Below are 24595 nucleotides of genomic sequence, written 5' to 3' on the forward strand. Positions count from 1 at the left end.
GACAGGAGGATCCCGCAGGTTCGAAGCCAGCCGTGCTGGCTTAAGAGACCCTATTTCCAAATAAAAATATAAAAATAGGTCTGGGAGTGTAGTCCGGAGATAGAAGGGTTCCATCCCCAGTATCACAAAAAAAAAAAAAAAAAAAAAAAAATTAAATTAGTTTAATATGCTGAAAAGTTAATATAAGCTTTTAAGTTTTTTAAATTTTTTATTCTGGGACACGGTCTTGCTAGTTGCTGACCCTGGCACCAAACCGGCTGCCTCCCTGCCTCAGCCTCCAAGCACCGGGCTCACAGGTGCGCACCACCACGCCCGGCTGAGCGCCTGCCATTTTCCATGCCGGTGAGTCCCCTGCTCTTTAACCTGCGTGCAAGACCTACGGGATGTTGTGGGAAGCAGACCCGGCTGCCCGCGTTCCTCCTGAGCAGGTGGCGCGGCTCTCGCGAGAGGCCACAACAGCGCTGTTATAAAGGGCGGAGCCACTGCACACAGCAGTTAATTTTGTATCAGGAACCTTAGTAAAAACTTCTGACCTTCAACAAATATGATGTGCATGCTTGCACAGGCTTCTGAAGTATGAATGAAGGTCTACGGCCATACCACCCTGAATACCACCCGGACGTGCCCATCTCGTCTGAAGTATGAATGAAGGAGACTAATAAAGACATGTTACACTTACGAAGTTATCAGAAGTGGCAGGCTTAGCTGCTCCATTGGAAACAGTTTTTGAGGCTCTTAACTTTATTCCTTCAGCTACAATGAGAAACATTAAAGTGACAGTAAGATTATAAAATATTACCATTATTCTACTTCACAATGTTTTTTTTTTTTTTTTTTTTTGCGGGTCTGGGGATGGAACCCAGGGGCATTTGACGTCCAAGCCACACCCCCTGCCCTATTTTTATTCTTTATTTTGAAACCGGGCCTCACTGAGTTGCAGAGGGCCTCACTAAGTAGCTGAGGCTGTCTGCGAACCGCGATCCTCTGGTCCCAGCCTCCCGAATGCTGGGATTACAAGCGTGCGCCACCACGCCCGGCTCGCAATGGGTTTTTAATAACCCATTGAAGGATGTATTCTCTCTTGAAGAGAGAATTTAACATTTAAATTTAAAGTTTTAGGCCTGGCAGGATCACCCTTCTCGGAAGCACTTGCTGGACCGTGCTTAGGTAGCAGAGCTAAGGCAGGGCCACGTCCTCCATCTGCCCAGGCCCTCCTCCAGCAGGCCGCGTCTTGGTAGAGCAGAGGTTGGGAGCGGCCTGCACGGCCCACCTCACTAGCAAGTCTGGCTGCTCGTATTCAACGCTGGGCAAAGCAGTGACCTTTCTGTGCCTGTTTCCAATCCCAGAATGGGGTAGTAACAGTGTCCATGCCCCGGGTGCTGGTGAGCGTTACACAAGCTAGCACAAAGGACACACGAGGCACCCACACCCAGTGAGCACTCACTCCTGTTCCCACCGCTCACCACACCGCTTCTTCATAAACAACTGGCCCATGACCATGGGCGTCACAGCACAAGTTGATAAAATGAACCCAGGCGAGGCTCCTAGGTCAAAAACGCTTCTCTGGGGGCACTGGAGGATTCTAGTAGTTCTCTTATTTGTTTTTGTGGTGCTGGGGATGGAACCCAGGGGCATTCTACCTCGGAGCTACACCTCTAGTCCTATTTTTTATTTTTTTTTTGAAACAAGGTTTCATTAAGCAGTTTGGAAAACTTTTTTTTTTTTTTTACAGTATCTGCCATAATAAAGATTTCTCTAGATACAGCTTTAAAATGTTTTATAGGCTGAGACAGGAGGATCGCGGTTCGTGGACAGCCTCAGCTACTTAGTGAGGCCCTCTGCAACTCAGTGAGACCCTGTTTCAAAATAAAGAATAAAAATAGGGCTGGGGGTGTAGCTCGGAGGTCGAATGCCCCTGGGTTTCATCCCCAGATCCGAAAAAAAAAAAAAAAAAAATTAAAGGAAAAAATTTCCAATGATGTGTGTAATTCTGTTTTTTTTTTGTGTGTGTGTGTGGTACTGGGGTTCCTGGAAGCCCTTCTACCTCCGGGCTACACTCCCGGACCTATTTTTATACTTTTTTATTTTGGAAGCAGGGTCTCTTAAGCCGGTGCAGCTGGCTTCGAACCTGCGCGGTCCTCCTGTCTCTGCCTCCCAAGCGCGGGGATTACAAGTGTGCGCCACCACGCCCGGCGACGCGTGTAATTCTGTATTACAGGTAAAGCTATAATACCCGATATAGTATGTGCAATGACAAGGGTCACTTAAAAAGCATCACTCACTTATATTTTCAGAAGTCACCATGAATTCTTCCACTTCGTCATCAGAATCGTCTATTAAGGGCATGAAGGCATATCTGTGAAACAAGGGGCGATTTCACCCTATGTTAAACCTGCTCAGTGCTCAGCTCATGCCTCAAACAGCCATGGCGCACGATCACCTGCATCTTGAAAGTTTCTTATAAGTTAAAATAAAAATCTAATCATTTAACCCTCAAGTTGGCGAGAACGATTGTGGAACCCTGTCTACGGCAGAAGTGGTAAGAGCTTTCTGGAAAGCCTTCTGCAGGTGCAGCGGGGAGGCTCCTTCCCTGGCGCCTCCTTGTCCACAGCACCTCCTCGTCCCTGCCCACTGCTAGCTTACCCTCTCCTGGAGGAACACATAGCGGCCCTCAGAAAGTTTCAGACTTTGGAGTGTGGGAAGCCAGGGTGTGGCACGTCAGCCCAAGATGGCGCCTGGGCTGACTGCCAAGAATGGTGGTCTTGGCTGGAGCATGCGCTGTTGTCAGTATCACGCGCCTCATGCATGGACTGTGATGTAATGCCTCGTGGTTAGGCCAGTACACCTATGAGGTACCTTCTAGGGAGCATGGGATGGACATGGGCGGAATGGGATTGGTGGATATTTTGGGAACAGGCTTGGTATGGTATATAAGGAAACTGCTGTGGGGAATAAAGAGGAAGTAGCTTCATCAGCAAGTCGGCGTTCGTGTGTTTCTTCCCGAGGCTCTGCTGGTCAGAGCCTTGGGGTCGCGACATTGGAGCATTTTGGATTTCAGATATCTGGCTTAGGAATGCTCAACCAGTAAAGTCTATGCAAATATTTCAAAATCTTGAAGAAAAAAATCCAAACTGTGGAACTGCCTGTCCTCCGCACTCTGGGCTGGGCTGTCTCGCCAAACCCAGGGCTCACTCTCCTGCATCCGTGAAAATGCCACCCTTTCCTGGCTCCACCTTTCACTGCCCTCCTCCTTTCTTAAAAATAGCCTCTCCGGGCCAGTGCCTGGGCCTCTGAGTCCGGGACTGGAGTATGCTGTGAGGTGAGGCCGGAGCCGGGGCCTTAAGGGGCCAGGATCAAAGTCTGCTGGGCAGCGAGGCTGATGCTGGGGCCTCTGAGGCTGGGACTGAAGCCTGCTGGGTGGCAAGGTCTGTGCCAGGGCCTGCGAGGCCAGGATTGGAGCCTGCCGTAAGGTGAGGCCGGTGCCGGGGCCTTAAGAGGCCAGGATCGAAGTCTGCTGGGCAGTGAGGCTGATGCTGGGGCCTCTGAGGCCGGGACTGAAGCCTGCTGGGTGGCAAGGTCTGTGCCAGGGCCTGCGAGGCCAGGATTGGAGCCTGTCATGAGGTGAGGCCGGTGCTGGGGCCTGGGAGGCCGGAATTGAAGCCTGCTGGGCAGCGAGGCCGGTGCTGGGGCCTCTGTGGCCGGGACTGAAGCCTGCTGAGTGGCAAGGTCTGTGCCAGAGCCTGCGAGGCCAGGATTGGAGCCTGCCGTGAGGTGAGGCCGGAATCGGAGCCTGCAGTGTGGCATCCCAGGTAAATATCACACAAAAAATAAAAAATCAGATGCTTTCCCTAATACGCGAAAACGGGAGAAATGGGTACTAGGAGGAACTCTAGTTGAAGAAGGGGCCCTACTGCCGGGCATGGTGGCGCATGCTTGTAATCCCTACACTTGGGAGGCTGAGACAGGAGGATCGCACAGGTTCGAAGCCAGCCTCAGCTACTTAGTGAGGCTCTTAGCAACTTAGTGAGACCCTGTTTCCAAATAAAATATAAAATAGGTCTGGGAGTATAGCCCAGAGGTAGAAAGCCCCTGGGTTCCACCCCCAGTACCACTAAAAAAAAAAGAAGGGGCCCTATGGAGGAACAATCAAGGCGACCTATCTGAGGGGATGGGAGGGGGAGGATGGAAACTCTTTAAAGCACATGATGTACTTAAACATATCAAAGTCAATCACTAAATCAAGCATGGGATCGAGGGAAGGGGAGGGAACGGGATGGGGATCGGATAAAGGCTGACTGGGTGATGAGTGCTTGTGTATCCTCACAAGTCTTGTATTCCATTGATATTTGACTAAAATGCACAATAAAAATATATTAAAAAAAAAAAAGGCTCTCCGATCCCTGTCCCTCCCTGGGGCTGGGCACACACCTACTTCACTGTTGTGCTTGCCTTTTGGTTGTCTCTTACTTAAATGCTCTGCTTAAAAGCAAAGCCGGGCCACCCCCGTCACTGTGCTCTGAGCCTGCCGGTGGCGGTCAGCACACGCCTGGCCACTTCAGTCTTCCCACGCTAAGTACCTGTGATTATTTGCTGATGGTCTCCACAAAAACATGATCACAAGGAGGATAATGGAAAAAAGGAAGCTCCAAAACGCCTCATCCACCCAGCGCTCCATCCAGTCCTAGGGCAGGACAGTTCATACGTGAGAAGTCAGCACAAAACACCCATCCACCCAGCGCTCCGTCCAGTTCTAGGGCAGGACAGTTCACACGTGAAGTCAGCACAAAACACCCATCCACCCAGCGCTCCGTCCAGTCCTAGGGCAGGACAGTTCACACGTGAGAAGTCAGCACAAAACACCCATCCACCCAGCGCTCCGTCCAGTCCTAGGGCAGGACAGTTCACACGTGAAGTCGGCACGCAGAGCCTCCCATTTACCTGGCATCCGGTGATCACCGCTAACACCGGCTCCCCAGCCAATGAGTCTCCCAAATAAACAAGTGCCACACTTTTAAAGAAACCTCTACTGGTGAACTGTTTCTAAAAAGGTACTTAATATTCTAAATGTTTCCTTCTATAAAATTTTAGGATTAACAGAAGGATGTAGGAAAAGAAACTTCCAAAATGTTCTTAGGACTTTGAGTAGAAAATACTAAGGTAAGGGGAGAAGAAAAAAATCCCTGAAAGTCAACCTCCTCCTTCACTGAACTGTCCGTAAGGCAGCGACAGCTCAGGACACGGAGGTGCTCTGTGCTCCAAACCTCAACAGGCTCCAAACGGCCTCTGTATGTGAAGTCTGAGAAGCCCATTGTCTTCCAGCTAGACCTGCGGGGACACCTCCCATGCAGGCCCACACTTGAGTGAGCGCGCCACCCGAGATGGGCTGGGCGTAGCTCGCTGAGACATGCCCGAATGCGCAAGGCCCCGGAGCCCAGCAAGAGAAGAGAAAAAGAGCGAGCCACCCATTTCACAGTGTGAAAGAAGAAAAAGACTTCCTCTATTCACTACTAGGGACTGAAGCCAGGGCCTCAGACAGGCGAGGCAGCACTCTTCCACTGAGAGATCGCCTACCCTTTCCCATCACCTTAGGACAGAAGGAAAGGCTTTTTCAAAATATATAAAAAGAGCCAGGCGGATCGCACAGGTTTGAAGCCAGCCTCAGCTACTTAGTGAGACCCTGTTTCCAAATAAAATATAATTATGGGTCTGGGAGTATAGCCCAGAGGTAGAAAGCCCCTGGGTTTCATCCCCAGTAACACACACACACACACACACACACACACACACACACACACACACAAAATATATATATATATATATATATATATATATATATATATATATATATATATATATAAAATGAGAATAAGGCATGGAAACTTAGGGGAAACTTTTTCCAGATTCTAATAAATAATTGGCTAATTCATTAATTTTGGTGCTGAAGATTGAACCCAGGGGCATTCTATCTCCAAGCTACACCCCCAGCCATATTTTTTTATTTGGAAACAAGATCTTGCTAAGTAGCTGAAAGCCTCATTCAAATGAAGAAAATGGCTTCAAATCTGCAGTCTCCTCTCTCAGTCTCCCAAGTACTGGGATTCCAGAGGTGTGCTACCACGCCCAGCGTCCAGAGTCATTTAAAAGGGGCAAAAGTTTTGATAATTCTTTACAAAAAGTGAAAGGAGAAATACTTAAATTACCTCTATTTATATAAAAAAAACCCTTAAATTCTTCAAAATTATAGAAAATAGAATAGCATAATTAGAAGTAAAGATGGGGACCATCCGAGTAGGAAGCGCGCTTACCGACTGGCACTTCGCGATTCTGAACGTCTTGGTTGTCCACACCATGAACACTACGGAAGCTGAAACACACAGTCAGCCTGGGGCCACACGGGGCCGCGGGCCGCGGAGGCGGGCGAGCAAGCGCTTACCCAGCACCGCGAGGACCAGCGTGTTTGTGAAGTGCCTGTACAGGGAACATTTCACCGTGTTCTTTCTCAGCCTCAGCGTCTTCATAGTTTGTGCCAAACTTATGAAAATGTGGGAAGAGTCAAGGAAAAACGTTTTCAATGGTGGTGGACAGTGAAGAGGCACAGCGAGAATCTACACTCCAGAGCTAATACTGCTACGTACGCTTCCCAAAACGTGAAGCCGGAGCACAGAAAACGTTCCCACGGCCAATACGCAATGCGCGCTACCCAGACCTCGTGCTACCATCCACCTCAGTCCAGAACAGACCGAGGTAGGCAGGAACACGAGCGGGCCCCTGCACAGCGAGCTCCTGCCGCACGCGGGCCAGCGCCCTCGGCCACCCGCCCCACGGGCTGCCTGGGACGCGCCATTCCACCCCATTTTCTTTTTGTTGTGTTATTTCGTGTCTTTCTCGTCTGCTCCCGTTTCCTCTCCTGGATGACTACAATTAAGAACCTAGGCCATCTATCAGCTCCACTGTGCAGAGAGAACACAAGGGAACCTCGGCAGGAGCCCGACACGGGGGTCAGTCACAGGAGGGGCGCGGCCCGCCCCGCAGGCTTGCCCCGGGGAGGAGCAGGCCCAGGCCTTCCCGAGTCGGCAGGCTCTGGGGGCTGCCTCGGGAGAACGTCTGAGTGTGGCCCGGTCAGTATTTGGTCCAGTGTGGCCAGAGGATGCAGAGAGCTCAGCCGGTCGCTCTTGGGGCAAAGACTGGGCACTTGGAGGGCCCGGCTGGTCTGGTCGCAGGAGTCTGACCACAGTCCTGAGGGGAAGGAGACTTCTCTGCAGTAGCCTTTCTCAGAACACAAGCGGTGGGGGATGCTCTGAACCAGGGCTGTGTTCCAGGAGCACAGAGCTCAGGCAAGGCCAACGCCGCCACGGGTCAAGCTGCACGGACGCTCGGCTTCTGAGCAGTGCGGGGTCCAGCCAGACCTCCGCTCTCCTTTTTGGTAGTGGAGACTGAACCCGGTTGTGTTCTACCCTGAACTACGTCTCCAGCTCCTTTATTTTGGAAAAGGGTCCTCAAAATTGCCAAGGTTGGCCTCAAACCTGAGGTCCCGGCTCAGCCTCCAAGCACTGGGGTTACCGGCCGGTGCCCGCAGCGGCTCCGACCTCTGCTCTTAAGTGCAGACCCGTCCCCTGGACTAGAACGGCAGCTTAGTTTGTGAACCAAACACAAGCAATAACAGAGCCAAGGAAAAGAAGTTTTGTATTTATGCCCATTTTAAATTCTGGACATTTCACAATCAAATACGTAGTTTCTGTCCCAAAATTACTTCCCCAAGACTGTTTTTTAATCTTTCTAAATGTTGAATACATTACAAAGAAGATCCATTCTTAATGTAAGCCAACCCATTTGGGCTGCTGCCAGAATTCACAAAAACACAAACACTTCATCCCTTAAATATACCAAGCAGCTCGTCAGGTTTAATTGTTCAGAAATGTTCTTTAAAAGCCAAGGGAAAAAGTTATCAGAAGCAAGCTGGAAGCGGCCTCGGCTTCACTCACCCAAACACTTATTTTAGGTAAAGTTTCAACCATTCCTCCCGCCAAAGGCGCGCAGAGAAGGAAGCAGAGGCGCCCGGGCGGGCGGGCGGGCGGCAGAGAAAGGATATCCACCACACAGGCCAGAGTCAAGGAGGGACAGGGGCAGGCTGGCCAGGAGCACGCGGTCAGAGTCACTCGCCTGCAGCGAAACAGCGACAGGTGAGCGGGCGGAGGCGGGCGGAGCAGGCGGGGCCTCTCGGGGTCTCAGGCCCTTCTGACTCTAGGGTACCATCCTTGGGGCAGTGCGCAGCGGCAGGCTGGGCGTCCACGGCACTCAGGCCCATCACATCAGGTCCCTGCTTCTCTGCCATCCGTCGTCACTGACAACGCAGTGCCGCTGTGCTTTACCCACAGCCGACGTCACCTCGGAAATGACAACCGCTGAGCAGTCGCTCGAAGGCAGACCTCACAATCTCACCAGACTCTGACACAGATTCTCCTCCTCACCAGGAAACACTACAGCGAGCCTTTTCATCCCTAGATTTCTTTTCTTTGTTTGCATTACTGGGGCATGAACCGGGGCCACTCTACCACTGGGCTCCAGCCCTTTCTGAGATAGAGTCTAAGCTGACCAGGCTGGCCTCAAACTTTCAATCCTCCCGCCTCAGCCTCCCCGGTAGCTGAGATTCCAGGTGAGCCACACCTGGCTTAGCTCCTGGGTTTCTACGTGACTAACAACCAAATTAATCTTCAATTGGATTCCCACCTCCCGCCCCACCCCGGCTGGCTGAGGTGACACACGGCCCTCACTCACTGCAGAGCCGCCGGGGCGGCAGGCTGGCTGTCCTTCACAATTCCCCGCCACACTGCACCCGTTTTTCCTAGTCAAGTTATCCACTTTGTGGATAGTTAAGAACAAGAAACCTTCAAAAGACACCTGTATATTGCCGACAGAAAAGACAGTGCAAATTCTTTTAAAAGGCAAAGTCTATAGTTCAATTAACTGAAAGAGATACCCCTGACCTGTCAAAAGCACCAAGAATATGGTTTTAGAAAGGAGACAATTCCAAGCTGGGCGTGGTGGCGCACGCTTGTCATCCCCGCGCTCGGGAGGCGGAGACAGGAGGAGCGCACAGGTTCGAAGCCAGCCTCAGCCACTTAGTGAGGCTTTCAGCAACTTAGTGAGACCCTGTTTCCAAATAAAATATAGTTCTGGGAGTGTAGGCCAGAGGTAGAAAAGCCCCTGCGTTCCATCCAGTACCATAAAAAAAATGCGTTCCTGCTGCCAGAACTCAAGCAAGGTTAAGAACCAGTGCTGCGTGGAGCAGGGATGAGAAACAAGCCCACGGGGACTCAGAGGAGCCGAGAGAAGAGAGGCAGCGAGCGCCGCCTCCCTCCCGCCAGCGCTGCCCACCGGAGAGGAGGGAGACGGGAGGAAAACGGGAACAATGAGAATAATGAAGTACGGAGACAGGGCGGTGCAGGGAGAACGCGAGCTCGGCAGGCCAGGGCTTAGGCCAGGGCCGAGAGGAGGCAGGCTCCCTGACCTCGCTGCCTCTGGGATCCCGCCATTCCTGCCAGGGAGAAAGGACCCGGGGGGCCCACCGTCATCTGCAGGCAGCAAGTGGGGACCCAGGAGGCCGTCACCCCGCAGCCTCCCACAGGCCGCCGCTCCCCTGCTCCCATGACTCCCCACTCCCCTGGCTCACCCCGCGCTGCCACCCCCCCTCGCCCCACCTGCACCTACAATGGCCTGGGATCTGGAACCCAGGCAGTGAGTTTTATCCCTCGGGCAGGGGCTGGGGCTGGCAAGCGCCAGCACAGCTGAAGCCGCAGCCCAGGCTGAGATCCCAACTCTCTCTCGTTAGTGCCCGGGCAGGCCACCCCTCCCCCGAGTTGACCGCCCCAGCCAACCCGACACACATGGGAGCCACGCTGGACGCACCCATCTCCGGCAACTCTGCCATGGGCTTCTTCCCTTCCCCACTGCCACTTCACCTTTCTTCCTCCTCTACACCGCTGCCGAGGACTCGCCCTAGTCGCCGCCTCCGGCCTGTCTCCAGCCGCCATCATGACGCTCGCCTGCAGTGTCCTCTGAGCGCCCTTCTGTGCACCCACCTGGCCGCCCGCGGGCGAGCCTGGGCCTGCCACTGCCCCTCGAGTCCCCGCCGCCTTCTCCTGGTTCCACCGTCTCTGTCACGTGCCTCCTGCTGGGCCGCTCAATGCCCCAGCGTCTCTTCCCTGAGTCCCACCACCACCCTGACGGCGACTCTGCCGAATGGCTGCTCGCTCTGTATGTGTCCCCAGCACTGGGTTGTGACCTCACGCTGGCCAGAGGTAACAACGTAACGTACAGCTGTATTTCACTTTATCATCACTGCAATTTAAAAGCGATCTAACGTCGCTGACTCGGGCTGCCGTGGCAGGACACAACAAAGGATATGAACCACACAAGGACGGAGTCAATAACTGCTAAGATAATGTCACCCAAGACCACAGCCAGGTGGCCAGCGCCCTGGAAGACAGAAACGAAAAGCTCAAAGTGAAGCCTCAGTACAGCGTGGCGGCCAGCACCTGAGGAGGAGAAACCATTCTGCTGATCTCAGGACTTTAATCCCACGTAGACGGTCTTGTTTCTTCAGAATCCTGCTCAGCACGCGGGAACCGACTGTCCGGGCAGAGCGACTTCCTGGACGGCAGCACTGTAAGCCAGTGTGGAAAGCCCACGGCCCCAGTGCCACCGAGCCACCTCGGGGTCTCTGCCCTCTCACAGCAAACCCACTGCCACTGGCGCCACGAGGCCACACGGGGAGGGTGAGGGCGGAGACGGACCAGACTGGAGGTGTCCAATCTAGGATGCTGCCTACTGGAATCTTAAAGAAACACAACGTGTACACTATATTTACATGTGGCTATGTCATTTTACATTTCCTTACTAGCAAATATTAATGTCCTATGAGTCATATATATGTATGTAAAATATATACGCAGAATTCTGCATTATTATGTAAAGGTAAAAATAGAAATACATAAAAAATAAAACAAACAGGTGTAACACGGAATGCAGATGAGTCAGAGCAGAGAGGAGGGCAGCGTCAACATTCGCTGAGCGCACGTCCTGCCTTAAAGGACACACGCCGAGCACCCTCTCTGACTTACACGTCTGATGCGAAAGACACTGCGTAACGTGACAGGACTCTGAAGTCACGCAACACACAGTAAGCTTCTTCTTCTTTTTTTTTTTTGGTGGCACTGGGGTTCCTGGAAGCCCTTCTACCTCTCTACCTCCAGGCTACACTCCCACACCTATTTTATATTTTTATTTGGAAACAGGGTCTCTTAAGCCAGCGTGGCTGACTTCGAACGTGTGTGGTCCTCCTGTCTCCACCTCCCAAGCATGGGGATTACAAGCGTGCTCACCACGCCCGGCCAGTAAGCTTCTTAACCAGTACAAGCACTTAAGAAAAACTGGAACTAGAAATTCAGATGTCAAGACATAACTAGTAACACTTCCCTAGAGAATAATTACCAGTCTTTTCCCTGGACACTTCCTCCCCTCTTGGGTCTTCCAGTAGTGGGGTCGCTGAGGCCCCCAAACAGCAAGTCCGCAAGACTTGGAGAAAACACGGCCACTAAGACTTAGGAAAGAGACGAACCATGACGTCCTGCCCTACGTCCTGCCCTAGAGGGCGCGTTAACTTTGTTTAGTTGTTACATTTTCAAACGCAGGCTTAAGAAAGGAGACTAACGTCCTTTACGAGGGCGCTGCGGCCGCATGGCGGGGCCTGTGCGGGAGGCCGCGCGCGGCTAATTTAGCCGAGCACTTTTAGGAGTGCTCTGTCTAGCCGGTTCCCTTAGCAAGTTTCAAAACGGGAAACATTTCACAGGGAGAAAGCTCAATTGGGCCCGTTCTCCTTCTGCAGAAATCATCGTGGGAACTAGACCACATTCCGAAGCAACCACCGCGGGAGGAGGCGGGGACTTGTGTCGTTCTTACCCCAATGACTCTCATCACGCCTTCCACAGCCGCGAAGATCAGGTACAGCAGCCCCAGGCCGACCACGCGGTGCATGACGGTCCCTAGGCGGGGCCTGTGGGGAAGGGCAGAGGAGGAGAGGTGGTGAGCGCCCCGCCCGAGGACGCGCCTTCTCCAGGACTGGAAGCCATCCGGACCTGAACACCACTGAGGCCACGGGTGCGCGGGCTCTGCTCCAGCTCCAGCCGCATCGGGAACCTAACCAGGCGCTTCCCACGGAGGCCACACCAGGGTCAAGACGACCAAAGTGACCCGTGGGGGGATCCCGCGGGTACAGGTTGCGCTGCTCCGAGCCGAGCCTGCGAGGCAGCTGAGGTGGGCGGCAGGCGGGCAGGGGTCCCACGTGGCGCGGGGAGCAGGCGGGCAGCAAGCCTCACAGGGAGACCCGTTCACAGAGCCAGAGCGAGCCGGCCGGGCCCTGTCCCGGGAACCAAGCGTTTCAGGGGAGCAGGAAGGATGGTCTGGGACACAGCGCGGGCCGAGTCACGGGAGGGGCTTCGGGGGCCTGGGGCTCCAGGGAAGGCTGCCTGGCACTCGCCCCACGCCAACACTGGAACCCACTGCGTGGCCTGCGCATGGAGAGGCGGTCTATGTTTCCCATTAGCCCAGAGTTGAGCCTTTACTCACCTAACCACAACTTACTAAGTAGGAGTCAAAGTCACGGGCCTTATTTGAAGATAATATAAAATATCTAGTACATGCAAATCTTTTCATTTTTTAATTTTTGGTGGTGCTGGGGATGAAGCCCAGGGCTGGGGGCATGTACGCAAGCGCTGACCACGGAGTGGCCCCCCCAGCCAGGACATCCCTCCCTCCCTGGGGGCGAGCTGCTCCCGGCCCCACACAGCCCTGCAGGACGAGCGGGGTCACTGCGGGGGAGACCCTGTAGTACTCACTTCACAATGCCGTAGCCCAAGCTCACAATGATCACCAGGAGGCGCGCCAGTGTCCTCTTAATCGCCGAAATCAACTCCGCGAATATCAGTAAACCTTGGGCTGGGGCGGGGAAGGGCAGCAATTCACTGTGTGCACCGAAGGCCTCCCAGCCGAGATTCCAAACAGCGCTGTATGAGGCTTCGGTTCCAGCCCACGGTCATTCTCTAGCTCTTACTCAAAAGTTTTATAAGCCAACTGATGTTGAAGACCTCAGGAATGGGGGTTCACAGAGACAGTCAAACTTACTCGACAGCCCGGTGCTGTTGATGTTCTGGTATTCAGTGTAGAACACTGCTTTCTCAAGCATCCCTAGGAAGATAACTGCAGCAATCCAGAACTGGATTCTTAAGATATCTTTCCAGTAACAGGCAGACCACGTCAGCCAGAGGACGCCGTACAATATGTACACGATGCACATCGCCATGTAGAACTGCGGGGCGAGAACAGCCGCGCTCAGCCTCCTGCGCCAGGCGGCGTCTCCACCTTCACGCAGCCAACCCTTTACTTTCCAATCACTTCGGAACCAGAAATAAAGGGCATGTAAAAGCATTAGCTACCAAGAGGTCATTACCACTGAGCTCTTGGGATTTTTAAATGTCCCAGTTAGAACAGAAGATTCATTTTAAAAAGGGGAAACACGTCAGGCATGTGGCTCACATCTGTAATCCCAGCACTTGGGAGGCTAAGACAGGAGGATGGCAGATAGAGAGGCCAGCCTCAGCAATTTAGCAAGGGCTCTGGCAACTTAGTACAAGACCCTATTTCAAAATAAAAACATGGGACTCAGGGTGTAGCTCAAAGGTAGATCACCTTGGGCTCAATCCCAGTACCACACAAAAGAAGATGAGAAATACTCACAACCATCAGAGGCCAATCGGATGCAGAGATGTACCCGTGCGGCCCCTTCATGGAGATGGACACTGGTGGCAGCGATAAGGAGACAGAGGAGGAAAGGTCAGGCAGGCGAGCTTCCTCCACCTGTGAGCATCCATTTCCCAGAAGGCCCCAGCACACGAGCCGCGCCGACCACCCCCAGCTTCTCCCCACACACGGGCCCTGGGTGATGAGTGACGGCCCACATCATCTTCCCAAGGCAGCCTCACTGCGCACGCCACCGGAAAGCTGGTGGTCAGGACGCCGAGCAGAGCTGGGTACCGAGCCGGCCCTCAGCCGGCCCTGGGGTCCCTGGCCCCCCAGCTCTGGGCGGGGCTTTGTCTGAAGGGATAACACAGAGAGCTCCTGGCAGAGAGGGAGACGCGGGCTCACAGCAGCTCAGGCCCTAACCAGCAGGACAGACACCTGGGAGGGCACTCAGGGCCCGTGCTGTGGTCTGAATGTCCACATGCTGAAACTGAATTCCCACTGGCGGTGTTAAGAAGCGGGGCTGAGCCTGGCGTGTGGCGCACGCCTGAAATCCCAGCACTTGGGAGGTGAGGCAGGAGGATCACGGGTTCTTGGCCAGCCACAGCAATTAGTGAGGCCCTCTGCAACTTAGTGAGACAGTGTTTCAAAACAAAGAATAAAAAATAGGCAGAGGCAGAATGCCCCTGGACTCCATTCCCAGCACTGCCCCCTGCAAAAAAAATATTTTTTTTTAGAGCCAAACATGGTGGTGTATGCCTATAATCTCAACACTCAGGAGGCTGAGATAGGAAGATCACAGGTTAGAGGCCAGCCTCAGTAATGTAGTAAGACCATTTCAAAATAAAAAACAAAGCAGGGCTGGGGTGCAGCTCAGCTAGATGCCTGCGAGCTTATTCCCCAATACAAAAAAAAGTAAATCTGAAAGGGTAGAGAATTTTATATACCATCATGAAATTTGAAATTTTAAAAATTATCTTAAAAATATATAATTATCTGCCAAAAAATTTTATAAAGATTTCTTCAGTTAACAAATTTTTTTTTTTTTTTTTTTTTTGCGGGTCTGGGGATGGAACCCAGGGGCATTCGACCTCTGAGCTACCCCCCTGCCCTATTTTTTATTCTTTGACACCGGGTCTCACTGAGTTGCAGAGGGCCTCACTAAGTAGCTGAGGCTGGCTGCGAACCGCGATCCTCTGGTCTCAGCTTTCCGAATGCTGGGATTACAAGCGTGCGCCACCACGCCCGGCTCAGTTAACAAAATTAAAAAAAAAATCAAATTTTCAATATATTAGCGCTGATAAGCATAACATTTAAATCCGCAAAATAAGCCGGGAGTGGTGGCATATGCTTGTAATCCCAGCACTGGGGAGGCTGAGACAGGAGGATTGTGTAGGTTCGAAGCCAATCTCAGCCACTTAGTGAGGCCCTTTGCCACTCAGTGAAACCCTGCTTCAAAATAAAGAATAACATATAGGGATGGTGGTGTCGCCCAGAGGTAGGATGTCCCTGGGTTCTATCCCCAGTACTGCAAAATAAATAATAAATAAATAAATAAATAAATAAATAAATAAATATACAGCTACTTAAATCCTCAAATACATGTGACTAACCAAACCATGTCTGACTAAAAGGCTGTTTTTTTTTTTTTAAATATTTTACTTGGAAACAGGGTCTCACTAAGTTGCTGAGAGCCTCACTAAGTAGCTGAGGCTGGCTTTGAACCTGCGCGATCCTCCTGTCTCAGCCTCCCAAGCGCGGGGATTACAAGCGTGCGCCACCACGCCCGGCTTTAAAAGGCTATGTTTCTAACAAAGAATATAGATTCAGATCAGTGAAAATATGGACTATAGAACTGGAAGCCAGCAAGGAAATCACATGCAGATACAGCGTACCATTCAGATTCCAGCTGACGTCTGTTTTTTCCGTTTTAATAGAAACAATAAAGATGTGGAACCCATCTCTCTGTGTCCTGGCGACAACACCCTGGAAAGCGGGAAGAAATCCATCCTGTTATTCTTAACCAACTGCCACATATGATATTATTATACGATTGTCCACTATATTTTAAAACAGCTTTTCATAACTGAACTGGGTTACATTTAAAAAAGTACAGATAAACCAGAGAGATGGGATGGAGGCAGGAAAGGACGTGTGCTGCCCCATTTTTTTTTTGGGGGGGGGTCTGGGGATGGAACCCAGGGCCCTTCTACCTCTTAGCGACACCCCCAGCCAGATTTTCTATACCTTATTTTGAAACAGGGTCTCACTGAGTTGCAAAGAGCCTCACTAAGTAGCTGAGGCTGGCCGTGAACCGTGAGCCTCCGGTCTCAGCCTCCCAAATGCTGGGTTGACAAGCATGTACCACCACACCTGGTTTTGCCCATATATATATATATATATATATATATATATATATATATATATATATATATATGGGCAAACTCAGTGAACTATAATCCCAGTACTTGGGAAGCTGATACAGGAGGATCACAGGTTCAAGGACAGCCTCAGCAACCTAGTGAGAGTCTGTTTCAAAATAAACAATAAAAGCCAGGTGTGGTGGTGCACACTTGTAATCCCAGCATTCAGGAGGCTGAGACAGGAGGATCACATTCCCGGCCAGCCTCAGCTACTTAGGCCCTTTGCAACTCAGTGAGACACTGTTTCAAAATAAAGAATAAAAATAGGATTGAGGGTATAGTTCAGAGGTAGAATGCCCCTGGGTTCCATCTCCAGTACCACAAAACAAAACAAAAACAATAAAACAGGGGTAGGAGTTAGCATGGAAGTAGAATGCCACTGGGTCAAATCCTGTTACCCCCCCAAAAAAAATCCCACGAACAATAGTAATATGTGGGAGCCTATAAAATGAAGAGAAAGAAGAATCTTTTTCTTCCTCTACCCCTTTATGTCTGGGACGATGGTGGTTTTAAAAACCATGGGGGCGGCCGGGCGTGGTGGGCATGCTGGTCATCCCCGCGCTGGGGAGGCGGAGACAGGAGGATCGCCCAGGTTCAAAGCCAGCCTCTCTGGCTTACGAGACCCTGTTTCCAAATAAAAATATAAAAAAATAGATGTCTGGGAGTATAGCCAGGAGGTAGAAGGGTTTCTAGGAACCCCAGTACCACCAAACAAAAACAAACAAACAAACACCAGGGCTGGGGGTATAGCTTGGATGTAGAATCCCCAGCACTGCAAAAAAAGTAAATAAAAGAGGCACAGAATTTTATCTTAAATTAAAACTTTAAAGAGATTTTTTAACAGATAGAAACGGAATATGTAAAACTTATACACATGGGAAAAAATACTGTTCTAAATAGTTCTTTTTCCACTCCAGTTTTGATGACACCACTCTCCAAGGATCTATGCGTATTTTTTTTCAGTCTTACTATAATTGTTGCACATTTGATTTCAAACCAAATAAAATTATTTACCATGGATTCTTCCTGGTTTGAAGTGTTTCTGATACTTCTTATTCGTTCTTTATTCTGGAAAAAAAAAGAGTAAAACAATTCCATTTTATACTGTTGCATTTCTCTAATTGGGGCTGGGGAGTGAACCCCGGGCTTGGTACCACCGTGCTACGTCCCGGTCCCCAGAAGCATTTCCAGAAGTAAGAAAAATATATTACAAGAAAATAAAGACTTGAAATCTGAACGTCAGAGAACAAACTGTGCTCTGAATGTGACTGACAAAATTCTGCTTTTTACAAATTACTTTCTCCATAATGTGGTTACTGCTGGATAGGGATTCCTGCTGGTGGAAAGCATCAAAATGACAGGCGTATAAAAAATTTAAAGAAAAAAAATTTTAAATATCTTTTTAAATTTATGATTATTTTTTGCAGTACTGGGAATTGAATGCAGGGGCATTCTGCCTCTGAGCTTCAACTCCAGACCTTTTTTTTTTTTTTTTTTTTTGGTGGTACTGGGGAAGGAACCCAAGGGCTTTCTACTTCCAGGCTACACTCTCAGACCTATTTTATATTTTATTTGGAAACAGGGTCTCTTGAGCCAGCTGATCCTGTCTCAGCCTCCCAACAAAGGGATGACAAGCGTGCGCCACCACGCCCGGCTTAAACATTTGAAAAAACAAAAAATAAAAAAATGACAGGTGGTTCTAGGAACAAAAATATCCTGTACTTGACCTGGGTCTCCATCCTGTGTGCCCAGGTTTTGGAAATTCGTCATCGTGTACACTTGCGTGTACATTTCCGTATATTCACGGCACCTTTACACGACACTGTAAGAGGTGCCCTTGAAGTGGAGCCTCTGGCAAGGGCGCAGGGTCACTGAAATTAGGGACCTGGAGGCGGGGCCCCGGCTGGCTGCGGGGACTACAGTGGAGAGGAGAGGAGGAGGGAACTGGAGCCGGCAGAGTGCCAAAGAGCCTTGGAAGGACGGCACAAGGAAATGAACGCTCTCACACACCACACAAGTATCCACAGAATGAAACAAGCACTTTTCATTATCAAAATACTGATAAGCCGGGCGTGGTGGCGCAGCTTGTCATCCCAGCATTCGGGAGGCTGAGACAGGAGGATTGTGGTTCGTGGCCAGCCTCAGCTACTTAGTGAGGCCCTCTGCAACTCAGTGAGACTCGGTTTCAAAATAAAGAATAAAAAATAGGGCTGGGGGTGTAGCTCAGAGAGAGAATGCCCCTGGGTTCCATCCCCAGCACCGCAAATAAATAAATAAATGAATACCGATAAAACATTTAAGGTGACACCTGTATTTCTTATGAACAAAACTCTCTTTTAAGATGGCGAGGGGAACACTCACAGCCAGCGAGGGGAACACCTGTAAGTCGCTGTTACAATCCACGTTCTCATTCTTTGTTGTCCAACAATCGACATTCTTGAAGTAACCACAAAAGTCTTCATCGACACGAAGTTCGTGCTTTTGGGACATTTCCTACCCAAGGAAAACATCTAAGTTATAATTTATTTCCACACTTCTTTCCCTAGAAGATAAATACAACTTAATATCTAAATAATACCAAGAGTTCATTCAGCTTGGAGTATTTGGAAATATGCAGTAATGAAACATTCCAAAGAGAATAAAGTTCTAAGTACAATGTTAGGATAACTGCGCCAATCTTAACATTTTATAGTCATTTTTCATAAGATGCGAAGAAACAGAGGTTTCTCCAGGAAGTACCTACCTTAGCTGGGCGCACACCTGTCGTCTCAGTACTTGTGAGAGTCAAGGCCAGACTCAGCAATGATCAAGGCCAAGCAACTTAGCGAGACTGTTTCAAAATTAAAAATCAGTGGGGCGTGATGGTGCACGCTTGTAATCCCCGCGCTGAGACAGGAGGATCGCACAAGTTCAAAGCCAGGCTCAGCTACTTAGTGAGGCTCTCAGCAACTTAGTGAGACCCTGTTTCCAAATAAAGTATAAAAAATAGGTCTGGGAGTATAGCCCAGGGGGTAGAAAAGCTCCTGGGTTCTACTCCCAATACCACACACACACACACACACACACACACACACACACACACACACAAATATAACAAAAAATAAAAAAAAATACAAAGGGCTGGGGGTGGACATCGGGGGCAGAATATTTCTAGGCTTAAAAAGAGAGATATCACTATATACATAACACACACACACACACACACACACACACACACACACACTCACTGCCTAAGTCTCCAGTTTAACCCAGCGTACTTCAAGAACTGCGAGCTGTTTGTAGCGGCCTCCTCGAGGGGCCCAGGTCTTTTAGTTTTCCCTTCACAGCTTCACATACACTAAGGACTCGTGTTTTACTTACTTCCAGCTCAGAATATTCGTTGTGACAGGTGTGATATTTCAGATGCCACTCCAGGGTGAACTTCACGGGTCCGGGACAACTGAAGGACTTGACTGTGTCAAAACAGGAGGTCTTAGGTTACATTAATAACACATGGTCTAGCTGGTGCGGTGGCCACGCTTGTAAACCAAACTTGGGGGGCTGAGACAGGAGATCGCACAGGTTCGAAGCCAGCCTCAGCTACTCAGTGAGGCTCTCAGCAACTTAGTGACACCCTGTTTCCAAATAAAGTATAAAATAGGTCTGGGAGTGTAGCCCGGAGGTAGAAAGCCCCTGGGTTCCACCCCTAGTACCACCAAAAACAAAAACAAAAAAAGCATATAGTCTAGTATTAAGACTTTGAGAATACAATTTTAAAGAGGCTACTTTAATGTAGCCATTTGTCAAATACTAATTTCTCTAAAAAGTCACTGTGAAATGAGCCAGATGAATTCATTATTAGCGCTAACCCGAGGTTGCTGTAACGCTCTTCACTGTAACCCATGTTAGGATCAACCGACAGCCCCGTTAGCAGCATCCTAGCCGCCGTCTGCGGCTGCGCCCTCAGTCAGTGAAACGCTGAGTGACGGCGCCCTGTCCTCGTGTCCAGGAGGGGCCCATGGGAAGAGGAGGCATTCCCGTTCTTGATGTAGGAGCTTGTGGGGAGGGAGAGTCACCAACTGGACAGGTGCTTTCTTCCTTTAGATTTACTGTAACCGGTGCACTGGCCTCTCCCGTCGTCGTCGTTCAGTGACGCGGATGCACAGCCCAGGGGAGCTGTCCCTGACTCCCCTGCACGGTCCGAGGCCGGCTCCGTCATTTCCCAGGTGCGCAGCATCGAGGGAGGCGCTCCCCAGCAGATCTCCCCACTGCCGCCGCCTCCACCTGCAGGCTGCCTTCCCCCTAGTGTCCCCACACGGGAGAAAGCAAACAACCCTTCGCTTTGTGACTGGCCAGCCTCACCGTGCGTAACTGAACAAGCACTGTCAACAGACCCGGAGGCTGAGGAGAGGGCGTCCAGAGCTCTGGGCAGGCACCCAGCGCCGTCCAGGAGAGCGGGAGACGGCCCGGCGCCGGCTGGCACGGAGCAGACGCAGACCGCGGTGCAGAGGGCGGCGCCAAGCCGGCCGGGCGGCGTGAGCGTGCCTCTGAGGACGGTCTGCAGAGCACCAGGGGAGCCGGCGCTGGAGCAGAAGCGAGGAACTCACGAGAGGGCAACTGTGGCCGAGGAGCCCGGCCTTCGTTCTGAACATCATGAAGCTGGGCGACAGGACCACACAGACCGAAGGGTGCTAAGTCTAAAGTTAGGAAAGCAGCAGGCGCAGTGGCGCTCCTGTAATTCTAATGACTCAGGAGGTGGAGGCAGGAGGACTGGAAGTTCAAGGCCAGCCTGGGCAAATTACCGAGACCCTGCCTCAAAATTTAAAACACAAAGTGGTTTGAAGATGCAGCTCGGTGGTGCATCTTTTTAAATTTTTTTAAACAAAACATTTAAAAAGGGCTGGAGGTGTAGCTTGAAGGCAGAATGCCCCTAAGGTTCAATCCTCAGTCACACCCACGTACGCGCGCACACACACCGCACACACACGCACAGGACCCATACCTTAGAAGGGTGCTAAGTTAGTCCTGGAGTAAAGTCAACTCTAATAAAGTGAACTTTAAAACAAAACTAGAAAGGCTTAAACCGACCCACAAGAATCTGCTTAAACAAAGCTGCTAAAAGGCTCCAAGCTCACCCGGCACTCACGGGCATGGAACTCACGATCTCCACCATCGAAACCAAACCCTACACAATGCGGGGACTTCGCACGGAAGCCCTGCTCGCGTCCGTCCACACGACACAGAGGGCCACACGAGCAGACAGGTGCGTGCAGACAGACAAGCTCACGCGCTGGAGGATGCCGGGAAGGCACGGGACACCGAGGAGAGAAACAGGACAGGTGGAAGCCGGGGTTTGGGGACACAGCAGACCACGCATCCAAAACGAAGCACAGACCGCAGAGACGAAGAAAAGCCCAAGTCACGGGGCCTGGCGAGCCGGGGGACGTCGAGGGGTGTGATGGAGACGCCGGGAGGCCGGGCATCTGAGAGCAGGGCTGAGACCGCTCGTCCACAGGACGCCCGGCCGTGCCAGCTGCTGACGAGCCCGCCCGCCCTCCGCCCTGCAGGGTCTCGCGCCCTCCACATCTCCTGTGTGCCAGGCCGCACCGCCGCGGCCCTTCAGCCGCAGGGGAGTTCCGAAGTCACGGGGGCAGACACCCTGCAGGCTGTTCTTCAAACTGGCTCTGGCTACTCCTGGTCCTTTGTATTTCCATGCGCCTCTTAGGACAGCCGGTGCTGGGATTCACACGTTCATGTGAAGAGGCGGCGGCCTGAGGCCGTCTCTGGATGTTCTTCATGGACGCCCTTGGTCAGGCTGAGACGCCCCTCCATTCCTACTCTCCCGAGACCGTTCTTCATGAACGCGCGCCGAGCTGCTTCAGGTGCTTTTCTGGATATACTGAGATCAAGAGCTGGCGAGTGTCTTTTATTCTGTCAATATGGCGAGCCACATGGAGACTCTTGGCGCTGGCTCCGCCGGCACCTTGATGCCGAGCGCTGTCAGCGGAAGCACAGGAACCAGAGGCCGCCTGCTTTCCTGGCGTGGCCAGGGACTGTGAGACGATGCGCCCGGCGGCAAGGAGGCCGTGGCCTCCCTCCAGCCCGCAGGCACACCAGGCCGCAGCCGCGCTCCAGGAGCCCTCTCCCCATGGTGGGTGGGCACGTCGGATCTCGCCAGCCCTTCTGCTCCAGCTTTAGAGTTAACACCGCTGTCTCCACTGTGAAGTCTACTCTCAGGCTGAGTGTATGTTTTATTACAACTTTTTAAAGGCAAATTGTGTTTCAGTGGTCTGCCTTATTTCCCCCCCATATGACTTTTGGTCAGCTTTAGCCTGAGGTTGTTTTAAAGCCTGTTTGTCTAGACTCTGAGACATGAATTCATTAGAGCAAACAGATGCCAAAATTCTTCCTCGCCCACCCAGGACTTCCATTTCCCATTGACGTGCTCTCATCGCTCGGCTGATCTGAGATCAGAGCTGCTCTGAACCACCTCTGCCGGCCTGACTTCCCCCAGTAAAGACCCACGCTTGCAGAACTGCCCCCAGCAGGTGACGGGGCGGGTGGGGCAGGGGGCTTGGCTTGATGCCCGGGAGCTGTGCGCTCCGCCCAGTGTTGGCTGAGATACTGCACAGCAAGGGCATTAGCCCAGTGAAGAGAACCCACTGGCAGCCCATCAGATACTGCAAACCACTGATATTGGTACCAAGAAAAAACAGCACCTATCTAACAAGGATTTTCACTTCCAGAAGCCCCAAAACGCAAACAGTGTCCACGGATTTTAAATTCATACTACGATATCATGTATGTTTAGACAATTTTCAGGGGATTAAGAGTTTATAATGATTACCAAAAGAATTTTATCTAATTTTAATATCTGGGACTCAGTCAAATTTCATAGAAAACAAACATTTTTGCTGAAGCCCACTGTTTGTGTGTGTGTAGTACTGGGGACTGAACTCAGGGGCACTCCTCCACGCTATATCCCCGGCCTTTTCATTTTTTATTTCAAAACAGGGTCTCACTAAGTTGCTGAGGCTGGCCTCAAACCCACACTCCTTCTGTCTCGACCTCCTGGGATTGTAGGCATGCGCCACCATGCCCGGCTTAAAGCCTACTTTATTAGACTTTAATCTGAATTTTTATAGAATAATTTATATTCATTTTCTGAAAGATTACAATAATCCACTCTTGCAAATAACCAAGTCTGGACTGAAACGACTCTAAGATGTTTGAACTGAATAAAAACATTTGAGTACTTCCTATATGTTATACAAACGTACATGGAAATCACTGTATGTGTAATATAGATGGTATTTACATTAGCATTATTTTATTACACTTACCAGAAAACTTGATGTCAGTAGAGTTAAACATCGTTTTTCTAAATATCAAAGGTCCTGATTTCTAAAATTAAAAAAAAACCAAAACATAAAAAGATCTTGTTAAATCTTTTTTCTCTACTCTTTAAGGATAACTTTATCCTAAGTACAGAGCTCACCCGGGCGGGCGTGGCGGCCACGCTTAATCCCCGCGCTGGGGAGGCGGAGACAGGAGATCGCACAGGTTCAAAGCCAGCCTCAGCTACTCAGTGAAGATCTCAGCAACTTAGGGAGACCCTGTTTCCAAATAAATATAAAATAGGTCTGGGAGTATAGCCTGGAGGTAGAAAAGCCCCTGGGTTCCACCCCCAGTAACACCAAAAAAAAAAAAAAAAAAAAAAGTACAAAGCTCAAACCCCCACACTCTGTCTGAGCAGCGTGACTATCTTTTTAGGATACTGTCTGCTCATACAGATGACTTGCTTAACTCTTGCCCCCGAGCTGGGGCCAGTGGGTGTCCCCGTCAGGGCGGTCTGGGGCCAGCGGCTTGGTCCCCACACAGCCAGTGCTGCTCAGACACACTGCACAATCTGCTCCTTTGGTGCTGCTCTCTTGGTTTGAAAGTGAATAAATGGTGGTCTTCCTCCCCGAGCTGTTACGGCTCTCGACTGTGACTGCACAGACCCCACCCCTGCAGACCCCGGTCGAGGGCTGCCGGCCCTCCAGCAGCACCGCACACTCTCCCTCCTTCCTCAGGACCCTAGGGCTCCCTGAATGCTATGCTCACAGAGCTGGTCCCAGCCCAAGCCTGCGCACAAACACTCCCCAGCCGGGCTCTTCCTCTCAATCTGTCAATCTGTCGTCCCTACTGTGTGCAAGCCTCTTAGGAGAAGGGCTGTGTCTAAAGCCATCTAGGCAACAGCAACGAGTGGCCTACTGTATGGCGGACAGCGGGTGCATGTGAGCTACCTGATAGAACTTTACAGCCCAAAGAATCATTTCCTGGTGGATTTCCAGCTCGGATCAAAGCAATCCCCATCCTCTCTTCTGTTTTGAAGGGCACGTTCTGACCATTCCATA

At 51.0% G+C, this 24595-nt stretch overlaps 1 protein-coding gene across 1 annotated transcript in view; it reads right to left on the bottom strand.

Moving 5' to 3' along the window:
- Positions 1-24595, bottom strand: part of TMEM87B (transmembrane protein 87B) — a gene marked incomplete at both ends in the record, with an annotated part of 41769 nt that overhangs the window by 4686 nt on the left and 12488 nt on the right. The window contains 15 exons of the mRNA XM_080711445.1: positions 680-753; positions 2283-2356; positions 4578-4681; positions 6306-6364; positions 6434-6531; positions 10391-10476; positions 11959-12052; positions 12894-12993; positions 13180-13363; positions 13792-13853; positions 15690-15780; positions 17232-17285; positions 18579-18710; positions 19578-19669; positions 23540-23600. Of these exons, the coding sequence (XP_080567571.1) occupies positions 680-753; positions 2283-2356; positions 4578-4681; positions 6306-6364; positions 6434-6531; positions 10391-10476; positions 11959-12052; positions 12894-12993; positions 13180-13363; positions 13792-13853; positions 15690-15780; positions 17232-17285; positions 18579-18710; positions 19578-19669; positions 23540-23600 (1365 nt within the window). The remainder of the gene's footprint in view (positions 1-679; positions 754-2282; positions 2357-4577; positions 4682-6305; positions 6365-6433; positions 6532-10390; positions 10477-11958; positions 12053-12893; positions 12994-13179; positions 13364-13791; positions 13854-15689; positions 15781-17231; positions 17286-18578; positions 18711-19577; positions 19670-23539; positions 23601-24595) is intronic.

Source organism: Muscardinus avellanarius (genome assembly GCF_963383645.1).
Source record: "Muscardinus avellanarius genome assembly, chromosome: 15".
NCBI classification, from domain to species: Eukaryota; Metazoa; Chordata; class Mammalia; order Rodentia; family Gliridae; genus Muscardinus; species Muscardinus avellanarius.